The 16,715-nt window shown below is 37.3% G+C and overlaps 1 protein-coding gene across 1 annotated transcript; it reads right to left on the reverse strand.

Annotated features, from left to right (window-relative positions):
- Window positions 1-7,938: 7,938 nt before the first annotated feature.
- On the reverse strand, window positions 7,939-16,715 carry LOC109217158 (ent-copalyl diphosphate synthase, chloroplastic-like). Its single transcript, XM_019381386.1, has 15 exons — window positions 16,488-16,715; window positions 15,876-15,953; window positions 15,699-15,775; window positions 15,257-15,572; window positions 14,255-14,438; window positions 13,355-13,569; window positions 13,146-13,266; window positions 12,910-13,022; window positions 12,365-12,591; window positions 12,103-12,218; window positions 11,118-11,216; window positions 10,355-10,603; window positions 9,338-9,449; window positions 9,024-9,227; window positions 7,939-8,202 (listed from the first exon to the last, which is right to left on the reverse strand). Exons 1-15 carry the CDS (start codon window positions 16,579-16,581, stop codon window positions 7,954-7,956), a joined length of 2,454 nt encoding a protein of 817 aa, XP_019236931.1. The 5' UTR covers window positions 16,582-16,715; the 3' UTR covers window positions 7,939-7,953.

The raw sequence follows: 16,715 nt of genomic DNA on the forward strand, positions 1-16,715 counted from the left end.
ATTATTCAGTATTTGAAATTGCTAAAGATATTTTTATTTATTCAGTAGAACTTATTCTTTATTGTTTAAATATATCAAAGAAGTAAATTCAGAGTTATCTAAAACAAGAAGTTACTAATTAATTAGTGTTGACTTGCCTGACAATGGCGTCCGGCGCCATCACGACCCTTAGGGGATTTTGGGTCGTGACAGCATGGTATCAGAGCACTAGGTTCCCTTAGGTCTCACGAGTCATGAGCAAGCCTAGTAGAGTCTCGTGGATCGGTACGGAGACGTATGTACTTATCTTCGGGAGGCTACAGGGCTGTTAGGAGCACTTCCCTTGTTGATTTCCTCATCGTGCGATTTGATTCCTTCGAGGCTTATGCCTTTATTTCCTTCCCAATCGATCTTATGCGACGCGAAGCGCTTATTATAATCATGAATTGAGAAATTTGAAAGGTACTACAGAAGTGGTGCGGGATACTTCTCCTAGCATAGTTGATTTGACTGTTATCGTCGCCTTCTGGAAGGATATTCTGTCATTTTTGCTCAGTATCCGTACTTCTGAGAGCTCTGAGGCTAGGCACAAGTTGCCGTGATGCTTATGAACGGTTGTCGTGCGGTATTGATGTGATGGTACGATGCTTGCCTACGTGTCGGGGCAGTAAATGACTCGAAGGGAGGTTTACTCAGTGCATGATTTAGAGATTCGGTATTTTATTCCCGTCAGGGAAAAGGCAATCGGGCTAAGAATGTTCAAGTTTGGGTTGATGGAGTAACAAGGCTTGGTATTTGCGAGCGTGGTGGAATTTTCATCTGTGATGAGGTGTCGTTGTCCTTGTTGAATGTACTAAGTTCGTCGGTGTTAAGACCTCCTACAATTCGCCTTTGGGGAAGGATATTGTAAGATAGTATTGGAGAAGCGGCGGCCAGAGATCGCGGGGTGCGGTGGTTCTGGATTGAATGTGTATTTCTAATGCTGACGTCTCGAGCAAGATAATCTTCGGAAAGGTTTAAAAGTTAGTAGCGGTCTATTGGTTCAAGTGCTACCGGGATAGATTTTGATCTAAGGCATCAACTGAGCAGCAAAGGATGATGAAAGACATGTGGAAAGTGTCATGCGGTGGTTAAATTTCTAGAAGGCCAAGTGTAAGAAGCGGAAGTCGAATAGTTGTTAAAGAAGAGGGTTTGGCCAAAGTGGGAGAGTGGCAGAGCAGCACGTGGATTCAGTGGCAGGATAACCACACCCTCGAGGAAAGTTTGGAGTGATTTGGGAATGTTAGTGGACGATGAATTAGTCTACGGTAGCATACCGCCGGGAGAATTGATATGACGGAAAGGAGCTGCTTGATATGAAGAAGGATACAACATAACTTTGAATTGGAAGATATTGTCGCAGATTTAGTTGATGTCCCTAAGAGGTGAACGGACTAGTACTATTGGTGGATGAGCACGGGCTCATGATGGGTTATGAATGATGTAGTGGTAGTTCCTCGTGCAGCGGCGTTGAAAGATGTCGGTGTGTAATCTCCACAGGTGGGTTATCTCCTGTGAGCAGATCAGCAGTCGCGTGGTTGGCAAAGCTTCAACGAAGAATCCTACTGGCTATCTGGTAAGGAGGTCGGACATGTGGATGTGGTTAATGATTCAGAGTATTCATAAATGGTTTACAGAAAGATTTCGAGGAGCTTGGCGGGTTGGTTGTGCTAGATCATGTCAACAATGGAGAAAGAATCTTGTTGGATTCTAGAGTTGCGTAATGGTGGCTTCAAGCTAAGTGGGAGAGTCTCACCGTATACGATTGGGTTGTATGATTATCGTCTTGTGAGGTTTCAGGTTATCAGCGTATTGGTAAGTTGTTTCAGCTAAGGAAAGAGAACATCAGTAGTAATTTGAGCAAAGAAATTAAAAGAATGTGTTCTATAATTGGCATCATCGATTCTTGTTCAGGCTTGGGGAAGACTCAAGAATTGTGCTTCGCGTAGAAGTGAGTTGCAAGGAAGGTGATTCGGCCGGGTGCCTCTTTGAGAGGTTGGTCATGGGCTAGCGGAGCCTTGCAATTGATTATATTTGGGGCCATGTCAGAGTGGGTGACTCTCAATATCGGTCCTAGTGAATTCAAAGGTTAAAAATGCGGTGCCTAAGGATTCAAGCCGCGGTATGTTTAAGAATCGAGCTTGTGAAGCAGCTTATGATAAGAGGCTCAGAATGTTCTAAGATGTTTTGGCTTGCAATGTAGCATTGGGAGGAAAGGGAGAAAAGGACTTCGGATTCGTAAAGGAATTATCAGAATGGATGTGCCAGTCGAGATGCGAGTATGCGCACAAGGAAGGTATAAAGTGGTTCGTGGGATTTGAGACAGCATGGTCTCGTGTTACAAGTCCACTTGGGTTGAGTGCATTATGTGTTGAATGAAGTTATTATTATGCTAAGGCAATTAAGGACAAATTGGAAGAGGTTAGATTGGTTAGCCATGGTTGGCATACTGGTGGCAATGATCAGTTCCTGCAGTGTGATTAAAGTATGCAAGAGATTTGTGACGCTATGGTGAGGCTTGTCGGCCGCCATAATTGATTTTATTCGGAAGTATTCTAGTATTATGGCCTGTTATGTGTAGGCAGATCCCGGAAGGGCTATGATGGCTTAGACCACTACTTGAAGATTTGAATGCTCTACGGTTATGAGAAATCACTCGTGTGTTGCTATAGTTCTCTTGGAATGAGTTAAGTAGAAAGTTTTCCATGTGAGAAAGTGTTTACCATGTTAGTGGTTCAGGAGTTGTGATGGGATTCTTGTACTATCACATGTTGGCATGTTAAGTGCAGTGAGTGGTATGGAAGTTGAAGGTGAGGAACAAGGTTGCGGCTTGGTGTTGGAAAGGATGTCACGAGCTCGGATGAGCATGAAAGGGATTTGAATGTTTAGAGTAAGCTGGCATTGTCTTCAGCGCCACCTGAGATCGGTGTTTCGTGAAAGAGGCCTTGCGTCCTGGCTATGGATTTTGATCACTTTTCAGCGTCGGTGCAGCCGGTGGTATGGATGTGAGACTTGTTATCTGTTATAGAAGGTCTGGGGAGCGTGTCCCACGGGAAGATTGTATAAGTGTGGCATGTAGTCACTTGATTGATTGAAGAATGAAACCAAGTATGAAGATTGTGGTGATACCGATAATTTGAGAATTTATGCCTGGAGGGCACTCAGTTTATTGGGTTGTGGACTGTGGAGGATTACTTCAGTTGTGATGGTTGTTCTTGTGTGTTATGGGGAAAAAGGGGTTATTATGGACTCAGAAAAGATTATTGGCCTAGTTCGGTACGATCATAATTGGCTTGAGGTCTGTGGATGAATTTAAATATGAATATGGGCTCTATATCAGGCCGAATGTGTTCGTTTCAGCATAGCTCTCCTTATGGAGGAGTATTCGGACGTTGGATGTTATTTTGTCGTCGGCTATTTCATATAATGCTATATTGTGCCGTGTGAGTTGCGAAACGGCTTAGTAATTTCTTATGTGTTGAGGTTCCGCGTAGCGATGGTGTTATGTGAGCAGGATGGCTCTTTAGTTTCAGAACATATATCACACCTCAGTTGTGCTTGAGTTTGTTAGCTTATAGCGCTACATGTCCCCTCAGGGATGGTATTATGCACTTAGCGTGCTTGTGACCGATATTCGGTATTGTGTTGTAATAAGAAATTTAGCTCGATGTGTCTCCCTATGTGAATTTTATGTGTGGATCGGGTGGAACGCCGCCATGGGTATGTTGTTTGGATCGGGTTGCACTCCGCAATAGTGTGATGATAATTACAAGTCCCTTATATTCTATTCTGTGTGTTTTGTTTCCATTTTCTGAGGAAAGTTCATGTTAGCTGCTTGAGTGGAGTAGTCCCTTCCAGAGTTCGTCTTTCTTATGTATCACGTTCGAGTTGGTAGCCTATTGGCACATTGTGGCATCATATGAAACTTTTGGTCATGTCTGGGGTGGCTTGTTGCCTGAGCAGTTTATACTGGGTGAGAAAAGGTTATTGGATCTAGGATCAGTGCAATCGGATTGTATGAAGTATATTAAAGAGCAAAGATCATTATTTGGTTCAGAATGAGGTAATGTTCTTGTCAAGAATGTAGCCTCAATGAATTGTTGACTTGGCAGTTAGTATGGATTTCTACACGTCTCTTCTGTCGTGGAGGTTTTGCAAGAGTTGGAACAAGACATATATATATCATGAGGTGGGTTGTGAGCATCAGATTCGGGGAATGTTGGTTATTATGATCAGAAAATGTTATTATGGTCCTGTGAATGATGTGGTGCATGGTGAGAATTCAGCAAAGGTATGCAGTCATGTTCTGGTACCTCGTGTAGTGATTACTACGCTGTTCATATGTTGGAAGCAGGCCTGGCGGAGAATTCCGGATGTTGGAATTGGGTTCTAAGCTTATTTGTTTGAATAAAAGAGAATATCTTCAGATTTGATCGAGTTAATGTGCTCAACTGAGCTGTGGTAGCACGGGTAGGTTCTCCAGGTGTTAAATAGTGATTTCGGACAACTCCGGTGCAGTTCCCAGCACGTTCGAGGACGAACATATGTTTAAGTCGGAGAGAATGTAACGACCCGACCGGTCGTTTTGAGCTCTAGCACGTCGTTCATCGGTTTGAAGCCCTGAGTAGCTTCACTTCAGGTATTATGACTTGTACGCGTGGTCGGAATTGAATTCCAAGAAGTTCGCAGTTGATTTAGAGAGAGAATTCTCATTTCGGAAGCTTTAAGTTGAAAGAATTGACTAATATTGGATTTTTGAGTAAACGACCTCGGAATCAGGATTCGAAGGTTCCAGCAAGTTCGTATGATGATTTCGGACTTGGGCGTATGTCCGGATCGGGTTTCGGAAGACCCGGGAGCATTTCGGCACCTGTTATGGAAGTTACCATTTTGGAGGAATTTCATAAGTTTGGGTTGAAGTGCATTTCAGTATTATCAATGTCCGTTTGGGATTCCGAGTCTGGGAATAGCTCTGTATGGTGATTCTGGTGTTGGGAGCGCGATCGGAAGTGAATTTGGAGGTTCGTGGGTCATTTTGGAGTCATTTCGCTAAAGATAGAAATTTGAAGATTTTTGAGAAGTTTGACCGGGAGTGGACTTTTTCACATCGGGGTCGGGTTCTAATTTCGGAAGTTGGAGTAGGTCCGTAATGTCGAATATGACTTGTGTGCAAAATTTGAGGTCAATCGGACGTGATTTGATAGGCTTTGGCATTGAATGTAGAAGTTTGGAATTCTAAAGTTCATTAAGCTTGGATTGGAGGTCGATTCATAATTTTTGAGTTGTTTGATGTGATTTGAGGCCTCGAGCAAGTCCGTAATGTGTTTTGGGACTGGTTGTTGTGAACGGACAGGGTCCCGGGGGCCCCGGGTGGATTACGGGTGGTTAACGGATCAATTTTGGAATTTGAAGAAGAAGTGATCAGCTGCCTTCTGGTGTAACCGCACCTGCGAGGTTTGGGCCGCAGGTGCGGAGCCGCAGAAGCGGCCAAAGGGTCGCAGAAGCGCGTTTGGGCAAATCTGGGAGGAACCGCAGATGCGAGGGTATTTCCGCATCTGCGAGCCCGCATGTGCGTGGTAAGCTCCGCAGATGCAGAACGCGTGAGGGGCAGCTGGGTCGCAGGAGCGGAAGGCACGCGCAGGTGCGTAGGCGCAGGTGCGTAGGCGCTGATGCGCTTGAGCGATCGCAGAAGCGGATTTCGCCCAGCTTGAAGAGGACCGCACCTGCGATGCATTTCCGCAAGTGCGGAGCCGCAGGTACGGCTGGTGCACCGCAGGTGCGGAAAGGCTGGAGGCAGTGAGTTGTTTTAAAGTCGGGATTGGGCCATTTTCTTTCATTTTTCTCTTGGCTTGGACGATCCTTGGAGGGTTTCAAGAGGGGATTTTTATCATCAATGGCAAGGTAAGTAGTTCCCATTCCTTATAAGTCAAATACACGGTATTATTACGTATTAAAGTATAGAAATTGGTAGAAACTTGGGGTTTCAGGGAAAACCTAGAAAATTCGTATTCTTGGATTTTAACTACGATTTTGGACATGGAATTGAGAGTAAATTATATATTTGAGTTCGTGAGGTTATGGGTAAACTTTATCTTCGAAAAATTTCGTAATCCGGGCACGTGGGCCCGAGGGCATTTTTGTCAACTTCTCAATTGGGGTTAGGAATTGTTATAAATTGGATTATTATGAGTAATTGAGCATATATTAATGGATTTACATAATTATTGGCTAGTTTTGGAGTATTGTGCATCAATTTGAGTCTTCGGAAGGGTGTGGAATGCCGATTATGAAACTTCGGAGCGAGGTGAGTCTTCTTTCTAACCTTGTAAGAGGGAATTGTCCCCATAGGTGAATTAATTGAATATGTGCTATTAGTTGTGGGGGCTACGTACGCACGAGGTGACGAGAGTCCGTGCGTAGCTACTATTACACTTAAGTCCGGGTAGTCTAGGACCCAATAGCATGTTTTACTTGCAGTAATTGAAATATTGTTGTCAATTTAAAAATGCTTAAAACATATTGCCTGTGTAAAATGATTTTTGAAAAGACCGGACACCGTTTCTTGATTTTTTAAAAGAGAAATTGTTTTTCCTTGAATAATTGCTCCCTGATGAGCTCTTGATTGACTTTTTGTTGTGTTTATTTATATTTGACCACGTCGCATGTATGATTCGCGAGCGGGGTAATAGATGCATCTATGGTTCGCGCCATTCGACCCTCTGGCAGTGCACAGTTTAAATATTGTTGGATCGGGCCGTACGTCCTTGGCATGATTTGCGCATGCTTGTATTGCTTGCCTTGAACTTTATTGAAGTGATATTGTTTCTTCCCGGTTTGAGAATAAATGTATAAGTGATGAAAAGGGATTTGGGAATTTCCTATAAAAGAAAGAATTGCTTACTTGCTTCACTTTATTGAATTACAATATGCTTATATAAATCCTCAATTTATTACATCATCGATTTATCATTATTGGACCACTAGTAAGTGTCGAAGTCGACCCCTCGTCTCTACTTCTTCGAGATTAGGCGGGATACTTACTGAGTACACGTTGTTTTCGTACTCATGCTACACTTGCTGTGCATTTTGTTGCACAGGTACAGGTATTTATAGCGGCCTACTGGGCGTAGCAACATGTATGATACGGAGACAAGGTGAGCTGCATTTCTCGAGGCGACACGCAACCAGTATAGTCTATTTCAGCGTATTGTATTTACTTCTGTCCAATTTGTATTCCGGACAGTGATTGTACTTTATTCGATCCTCTTAGTAATTGCTCATGCACTTGTGACACCGGATTCTGGGATGTCTATGGGATTATTCAGTATTTGAAATTGTTAAAGATATTTTTATTTATCCAGTGGAACTTATTCTTTATTGTTTAAATATATAAAAGAAGTAATTTCAGAGTTATCTAAAACAAGAAGTTACTAATTAATTAGTGTTGGCTTGCCTGACAATGGCGTCCTGCGCCATCACGACCCTTAGTGGATTTTGGGTCGTGACAATAAGTAACAAAGGACTGTCGCGGGAAAAGAGGACTGGTCAAAGACCGTTGGATAAAAGGGAACAATGTTGGTATATAAAGGGGGACTGGCTATGACCAACAAAAGCAACACTATGAAGCCAAGGGGAGAAGATTCCTCAGTTATCTTCGGCTTCCTTTTCATCTTTTATACTCCTTCCACTGTAATCCAAGTCTGTCACAGATGTAAGCTTACCGTTCTCACTTAATGTATGATAGCTATCTCAAGAAATATTAAATTAGTTTATTCTGTTCCCAATTTTTATACGCAATATGTTGCGATCTAGAGTTAATTACCTTTGGGTGAGATTTATCCTTTATTCTATTCATTAATTAGTTTAACGAGAAGTTTAATACTTTTTGCTCAAACACGTACCCTACTACAATGAAGGATGTACAGGAGATGAATATTAAAGTACTCTTTCAAATAGCACTTTGGCTATGTGCAAATTGATAGTTCTTGTATCACAATGAGCTGTATAGTAAAAACTTTTGGCAATAGTAAGAAAAGTGTCTTTAATATTGGCATCCAGATCGTCATCTGAACAATCGGATTGGGATAGCACGAGCTCCGCTAGTTGTTGCATGTCTGATTCTATCTCACTAAACGTCAACATCCCCAGCTGCTTTTCTATTCTTTGGCTGTCTGCATTTTGTCCCTGGATTTATAATTACACGACAGACAAGGACATCTGGTTGTTAATATCAGGCAATGCATATCTCTTTGGACTTTGTCAAGAGAAGAAAAAGGGGCTATACTACAAGAATGTATATATCTAGAAAGAGATTGCTACAAGAATGTAGTGATTGTGATCATTCGAATAAAAATGACAACTAAGTCTAGACACACACATAACTCTAGTCGTCAAAAGAGATTTGAGATTCTAAGTTAGTGAGTGCTTTCTAATAAAGACTTTGAAAGAAGAAAATGAATACGAACAATTGTGCTGATCTTAATAGATCGACTTTCATACTAGTTTTTGCTCCACCACAAAAGTTCAACTTCACGAAATTAAAGTACAACCTAATACTCCCTCCGTTACATCTTCTATAATTATTATTAACTGAGACTGAGCATGAAATTTAAGAAAGAAATAAAAGCGTTTAACAATATCAAAAGTACATTTAGAACTTGTAATTTAAACTAGCAAAGAACAAATAGTACTACCTCTGTTTCAATTTAAATGACACACTTTCCTTATTAGTCCGTTCCAAAAAGAATTAGACATTTATATATTTAGAAACAATTTAATTTGAACTTTTTATTTTACCCACTTTATCCTTAATGAAGAAGCTTTTATAGTCACACAAATAAAATTATGGCCCCACAAAGCTTTTATCCCTTAAGCTTTTAGAATCACATGTTTCAAAAATCTTCTTCTCTATTTTAAACTGTGTCAAACCAAACTATTTTATCTAAATTAAAACGGAAAGAGTAACGATGATATATTTTATAAGTTCCCTGTTAGATGAGTCTAACCTTGTAGAGGTGAAAGAGACGAAGTCGGTGACAAACTCTATTGGTGATTTCCATTAGCCTTTGATATTTTGGATGGGACAACAATAGCTCCGCCGACACCCAACGGCCAGTGCATGAATTTAACGTACAAATTATTAGTCCAGCAGCTCCTTCTCCCTCGACAACTCCACATCCCCATCCTATTGTCAGCAGCCACTTTTCCCACTATAGACATAACCATACAAATGTGTTTACAGTTGTAGTATCTAATTATTCATGAGAAAAGTAAGAAAAATTCAACTACTTTGAATTTGATGAAAATTTAGTATACTTACAGCATGACGCAGGTGCTGATGGATGTCTCTGCGGTGTGTCAGCAAAGCGTCCAGTGAGAGTTGGTTTAGGGTTCCGAGTATAATCGCGACGAGCTTTTGTTCTGCACTATACCTGCCATTGCCATCACTGAATAATCATTAGTACAATATTATGCGTACACAGTTAAAGTGTTAATTAAACTAACCTCTTTAGCTGCAATGACTTTCTCTATATCGTAACAAAAAATAAATTAGCCAAAGGTTTGCTACATGCCCTTACATATTCCGGGGCTAAGTCAGAGTAATAAGTAGTAGTAGTAATACTTATTGCTACAAACAAATTCGTAATGTAGTTATAATGGTTAAACATTTGTCACGCCAAAAAAAAATTTATAGCAACTGATTTTATTCTTTTATCGATCTTTTGGGGTTTTTTACACAAATAGCATTGCCGGATTCTTCATTCTTTTAGCTTGTATAAATAATTTATACACTTGATTTAAAATGGTTATTGCTAGGCATACTATTATACACTTCATTCTTCATCTTTTTTTATTGTACCCGACATATATGTAGCTTGCATATAAGCCTCGTGAGTACAAAATCAAGCATCAGCAAAAAAATTAACCTTGTTTAGGACCTTAAGAGTGTATTGACCAGAGGTGGATCCAAAATTTAAAATTTATGAGTTCAACCGTTAAGACTTTAAGCATTGAACCAATTGTATTTTAAACTTATAGGTTCAAACAGTACCGGTTTTTGCAATTTTAATCAATTTGTATACATAAATTTATGCTATGCATTGAAAATTACGGGTTTAGATGAACCCGGCACTTCTACTCTACCTCCATCCCCGATATTGATGCCATATGGACACAACACTTTACTGTAGGAGTAGTTAGTATATATATATATATATATATTATATATATATATATATTATAATATATATATATATAGTAATTTATATACTATAATATATATTATATATATATATATATTATCTAGAAGAAAGTAGGCACTAGAAATAGTCATTACCTAGAATTCATGTAGTGTCGAGTGGTGGAATGTGTGAATTCGTGAATAAAGGCAGTCTTGTGTTCAGCAGATATTTGTTTCTTGCTAAAGTAACATCTAACACAGTCCATAAGAACAGCAGTTTTGACCCAAACCATTCGCTCTCTTGACCTTTCTGGTTCAAATATACTAGATGTGGCTAAATAGTACGTCAACATCAAGCTTCTTTCGCTCACTCCAAATTCTCCTAGCCCACATTCTTTATACCACCTGCATGCATGAAGTTTTAAAACGTTTAGATAAAGTAAAAGACATGGGAGGAAATTGTCTAGAGTTATCCAAACTTTCTTGAAACCAATACAAACTTAGTTAATGATATATAGAACATAACAGAAGAAAAGATCTCTCTCTATATATATACACACACTAGCTAGTCGGGATAAATTTAGTATTATTAATATGCCGTATGAATATATTGCTTCTCTAGAGTATTTTGACCTTATCAAATATTTATATACTAGTAAAAATATAAAAAAAACTTTATACTATTATTATTATTATTACTATTATTACTATTGTTATTGTTATTAGTAGTATTATTTATATATATCTGACTTATTTTTTACTTTTATTTATATTTTGTATTAATAATATGAGTTAGCTTAAATGAACAACTGTGATAAGTGAGAACTCATATAGTTGATTTTAACTTGTTTGGGATGATGTACTGTTGTTGTTGCTTATCTTACTATCAAACGTGAATTAGGTAATGGAAGTAACTTACTTGCGAATTCGTCTCCACTCGAGCTGATGCAAAGCTTGGCAATTGCTATAGTCCGATTTTGCTAGCTCCAGATATAGGTTATTGTTAACAAATGGCATCCTGTATCAATAAGATACCAATTGTTGAAGAAAAAAAATTGGTAGCGGATTTCAGCTTTTTTATTTTAAATAAATCTTAAACGTCGAATTCCAGTGGTCAGTTTAACTGAGGCGTTTATCAATAGGCGAACGTTAAGGTGCGATCAAGATGACGGCTACTGAAGAGACTCTCCACCAATAAAATACATCAGTATCCAATGTATTATTAACATAAGTTGGTTATTATTAAAAGCAAGAGTGTTGATTTTTCCCAGTTGTCCTTATGTTTGCAGGAAACCACTATTTCTCAGGGTTTTTTGACTGCATTCTATTGTACGTAGCCGCTGGTTTTGTAGTATTTCTTGAACATATACATGAATGAGAAATCAATGATGAGTGTTCATTTGATAGAACATAACCAAACAAACATTAAGACACACATAAAAACTGTGTGCCGTCTTTTGCAAATTGTAACCTGAATACAGTACCAAATATGGTGGGGCTCCCATTACATTGGGTTTGGTAACTTCGCCACTCTCTCGAGGTTGACTCTTTATATTAATATATCCTCACTAGCTAGCTCCCTTAAGAAAACAACAGTTTCTTCATTATTTATCATATATGCGACTCCTCTTATTGTGACAGTTGTACAAGGACTGACAATATTTTTAGGAGATTTAAATTATATAGGTTGATAGTATAAACAAATATCTGTATTATCAATATAATACAGATATTTAAGTTATCAATCAGTGTTTATTAAATAAATTATATATGGTGATTGATAGTCTAAATAATGTTTACAGCATCCATCTAACTTTAATGATCATCGCTAAATTTTTGCACAGATTATTTTTGTGCAAGAAAAGGTTACTGTGTGAATAGGGAATATGAATCGTTAAAAATACCTATATAATGTTTTGCCAATCCACACATCGTCTTCACCACCATATTGTTCTAGAAAGAATCTTGTTTCTACTCGGGGCAGGCTAGCATACCATGGTACATCTAATGCATATCCCACCTGTATAAAAATAACCATGTTAAAATAGAAAATATTTAAGTTAGAACTATAATATATGAAGAAGATACTGAATGTGGGAAATAAAAAGAAAAGTACTTCTAATGATAAAATAGAAAAGAATAAAAGTCCAACTGCTATATATGTACCTCTCCAGGTAGGTCTTTTGTGATGATCCACTTGTCTAGCAGTTCATTTTTAGCTCGTTTTTCTCGTAGAAAATTAGAGGAGAATTTCTTGGCATTTTCAAGTATTTTCTCGCCTGGAAACATTAGCTGAGAAGCCCTGTAAAGATTATACATTCCTGTCACAGCCTGGTTCGATTGTCCCACGAAGCAGAAAAATTCACCCCTGTTCTCAAAATGTTTGAATACGTCTGAGAAAATAAGCAAGTACACTCATCAGTACAGATTGGTAATCGAGTTTAACTTCTATGTATCGATAAAATATAATTTTTTACACTATCATGATAAATTGACCCATAACAATATAAAGAGCAACTAGTTATGTAAACGAGACATGCATATCTTGTACTATTGGTAAATAATCTATTATAAAAAAGTTAAAATATACTACTTCAGCGTAAAAAATGGGTACGTACTTATCCTTGTATATAAGTTAAATGTAGGGTAATTAGGTGTATGGATTATGTTAACGAGACATGCATTTTAGTGAAGAAGAACGATTAACTAACCAGCAGAAACCACGTAGCCATGCAATCTTAAAAGTCTAAAAGCCATGGACGTGTCATCAATATCTTGAACTGGGGAATTTCTAGCCCAGCAGATTCCTTCATTTGTCCAATATCTAAAAACACAAAAAATATAGATATAATATTCCACAAGTCGATCACAATTTAAACAATAGTACTAGTACAAGTACTAGAAAAAGATAAACTATCACTGTCCTTAAAATAGACAATTGCACTACCTGTTGACGTAATCAATACATTCCTTTATTTCTGTCTTAAAATAACGAGAAATGCCAAGTCTTTCCAACCGGTCAACGATCCAAATATGCTCAAATAAGTCCACAGGATAGACATTTGGAACTGAATGATTGAAGAAAATTAATAAATATACAACTTAATTAAATTATACTAATAATATAAAAAATTATATTCTCAATATATAAGTTACCTCCGCCGTTGAATTTTTTAACAACATTTGCGAGATAAGTGAGGCAATTATTATCTTGAGTTTGCATAAGTGCAAAGGCAGTGGAAGATGGAGAAAACAGAAATGACCCATCAGCACATTGCAATTGAAGTAACTTTTGCCAGTCCAAATTTGGCATTCCTTCTAAACTGTGGAGTAACGTTGTGGGCACTTTGTGCATTATGTCCTTTGGTATCCTATTGCCACCCACACGTAATCATTACTCACATACATGGAAAGTAAAGTTGTTCTACTTTCTATTATAATCAAATACAAAGTGAAAATACACTAGAAGATTGGATATGCTTTAAAAAAATTTCATGATGTGAAGCATGAAAGATGATAATGCCTGGGCAATTCGAGTGCATGAGCTACTTTTTCCTGTAACTAGTTCTCCTTGTCTCATTTTATAAGATTATTTGACTCGACACTAAGCTTCCGTTTGGCCATAAGTTCTTTTTCACTTTTTTCCAAAAAAAAATGTGATCAATTTTTGAAGATGAATTTTTCAAATTCAAAAAGTGGTTTAGGACCAGCTTATCCATAGATTTTTATTTTGTTCTGAATTTTTTTTTTCAAAAACATATTTGTCAATAAAATTTGAATTTGAAGATTTTTTGGAAATGGATTTTCACCACTTTTTAAAAATTTTAGGAAAAAACTCCTTTCCCACTCACAAAACTATAATATACTTTTAAGTGAAATACTTGTAATTTCAAATATCATTTTTCAACTTAACTCCAAATACTTCTTCTTTTTTTTAATGTTAAATGCCTACTTAGATTAGATTTTTAAGTTCTGAAGTTTTTTACTCATAAAACTTTAACTTTTTTTCAAGTAAAAAATGCATGTGCGAATATAACTTCAACTTTCAAAAATTACCTTGTCAGCTTTAGTGTTCTTCTGGCATAGATCTCTTGCAAGACGGGAGAATCATAAGGAAAATCTAAGCCTAATTTTTTGCCAATCTCAATAAGTGAAGGAAATGCCACCTCAAATCCGATAGGCATGTGCTCTGCATTTTCATCTCCAATCCTGCTCAAATTCTCTCTTATAAACGACATTCCTATTCCAAAACCCCAGAAGACACAACTTTGTTAGGCCTCTGTCTGTTAGCGGCAAATTATCACATCGAAAATATACATTTTATTACTTAATCAATGAAATGGAATGTAAAGTCACCACTATTATTACCTAGTAGTTCTTTTATTTATTCATTTTTCTTGCATTATTCTCTAATGAATTTACACTATACTGTAAATTTTTATATTATTAATGCAATTTAACTGATTAAAATAGTTACGTACCGATTATAATTTTTTTTTTGCACAAATCGGTGTCTTATAACATGTAAGTAGTACGTTCTGACTTCGAACCGTCATCCCAAGAACAAGGTGGGGAGTTCTTGGAGGGAGGGGATAAAAATAAAAATAAAAATAAAAAAAGTAGTACGTAATCTATAAGAACTTTCATATAATCAATAAGTCAAATGGTGAGCATCCTTCACTTCCAATTAATAGATTGTAAGTTCGAGTCACCCCAAGAGCAAGGTGGGGAGCTCTTACAGGAAGGGAATAAAAAAAAGTAGTACGTAATCTATAAGACTATAAGATCTTTCGTATTACTAATTCTATTTTTATGGATAACTATACAACAACAACAATAATTCAGTAAAATCTTACAAGTGGAGTTGGGGAGGTTAATGTGTATACAAACCTTACCCTATTCGAGGGAGTAGAAAAGCTGTTTTCAATAGACACTCGCTCAAGATTTACCAAAAAAGACAATATTTAATGGACAACTATATATATATGTAATTATTTTGTATATGATCTAATAGTGTAAAACTTCTTTTACACGTCATACATGACATAAAATTCTTACCTGATTCACACTTGTGAGAATCAACATTCCATGATTTCAAGGCAATAACACAGGCCAAAGTGTTGATGACACGGTCATAAACCAAAAAAATAGAGCTGTCACCCCAAGAACCATCAGCCAACTGATTGTTTGCAATCCATTCAAGACTTGAAGGGAACTGAGGACTTTCACTTGTTCCGTTTACATCTTTTACTAGAGCAACCCAAGCTGTATCATAAGCTGATATACTTATTTCTCCATCGTCCATAGATCGCAGCATTAATCGGACAGCATCGATTTGTTCTTTAATCTTTTTGGCTGGGTCAACGTCGTATACCTTTTTACATAAATAAATTACCGTTTATAGTCAATCATAATAACACAAGAAACCTCAACTTATGTACACTAATAAAGAAGAAGCAAAAGACTTTTTTTTTTCTTTTTCTTTTTTTGGCCTAACAACCTCAAGTGTTTCTTCCTCCACGGTGTCGTCCCACTTGATAACCGGCAAACTACCCTTTTGCAATACCTCTTTGTATTCTGCATTTTTTTTAGACGATCAATATTATTCTGTGTGTGAAGGAAAAGAAAAGAAGTTTAATTTCCTGCAATTTTCTGAAAATTAACATGATGATAGTACCTTGTGTATGGGGTCTGGAAACTGCATTATATTGCAGATTGGAACTGATATGAACATGTTTTGCGGATGATCTGTTACCTGCAAAAAGATTTGATTTATCTTTTAGCTCGTTATGGATTTAACTTATATACACTGTAAACTGCTCTGGCACTTATAGCACGTCTTGGTGTAGTATGATTTAGAGCAAACAGAAAACTTATTTTGCCGAAAAGTAAAATTTACTAAAACAAAATATTATTAACACAAAGAAGTGTACCCTGAAAATAACAGAAAAATAGGTCAATATATACTCTAATGATATTAAAGTTATCTCATCACTAAGTGATCTCGAGTTAAGACTCTCTCCCTCTGAAAGGAACATTGTGGCAAGAAGGAGTATTAAGTCTGCAGGGAAAAGCCACAAAAAATAAAACAGAGAAAGATAGAAAGAGGCTGATTTGCTATAATATGAAGAAAATAAAAATCACAAGGTTTATGGCACCAAAAAAAAGGAAAATGAATTACAAAACATGAAAAGGACTAATCCCAGTGGAAAAGTGGTTGGAAAGTACTTTTGTGCATCACCGTACAAACATAAAAAGAATTTAATATTAAGAAGAATTTAGAGCTCACTTTTAGAGAACTTAGGAGTTTGATTTGCTGGAGAAGACGATACGTAGTGACGAGAAGTGAAGCATAATCTGAGATAAGAAGCTGAGATCGACATGAACTTCAATCTACTTTTCTCCCTTTTTCAGAAAATTAAACAAAAAACTGATGAGGCAAATTTAATAAAGAAATAGTAATAATCTTTTTCTTCTCTCTCTTGTTTGTCTATAATAGTTTTGGTAGAATTTGTTT

The sequence above is a fragment of the Nicotiana attenuata genome, unplaced genomic scaffold, assembly GCF_001879085.1.
Source record: "Nicotiana attenuata strain UT unplaced genomic scaffold, NIATTr2, whole genome shotgun sequence".
Classification (NCBI taxonomy): Eukaryota; Viridiplantae; Streptophyta; class Magnoliopsida; order Solanales; family Solanaceae; genus Nicotiana; species Nicotiana attenuata.

Bases quoted from the DNA above. Each gene is read 5' to 3' on its own strand.
- LOC109217158 (XM_019381386.1), bottom strand. From the start codon at position 16,581: ATGTCGATCTCAGCTTCTTATCTCAGATTATGCTTCACTTCTCGTCAC. The intron at 9,450-10,354 runs GTAATGACTATT...TGGCAATGGCAG, and splicing joins CGACACTACATGAATTCTAG to GTATAGTGCAGAACAAAAGC. The intron at 9,228-9,337 runs GTAAGTATACTA...TTATGTCTATAG, and splicing joins ATCAGCACCTGCGTCATGCT to TGGGAAAAGTGGCTGCTGAC.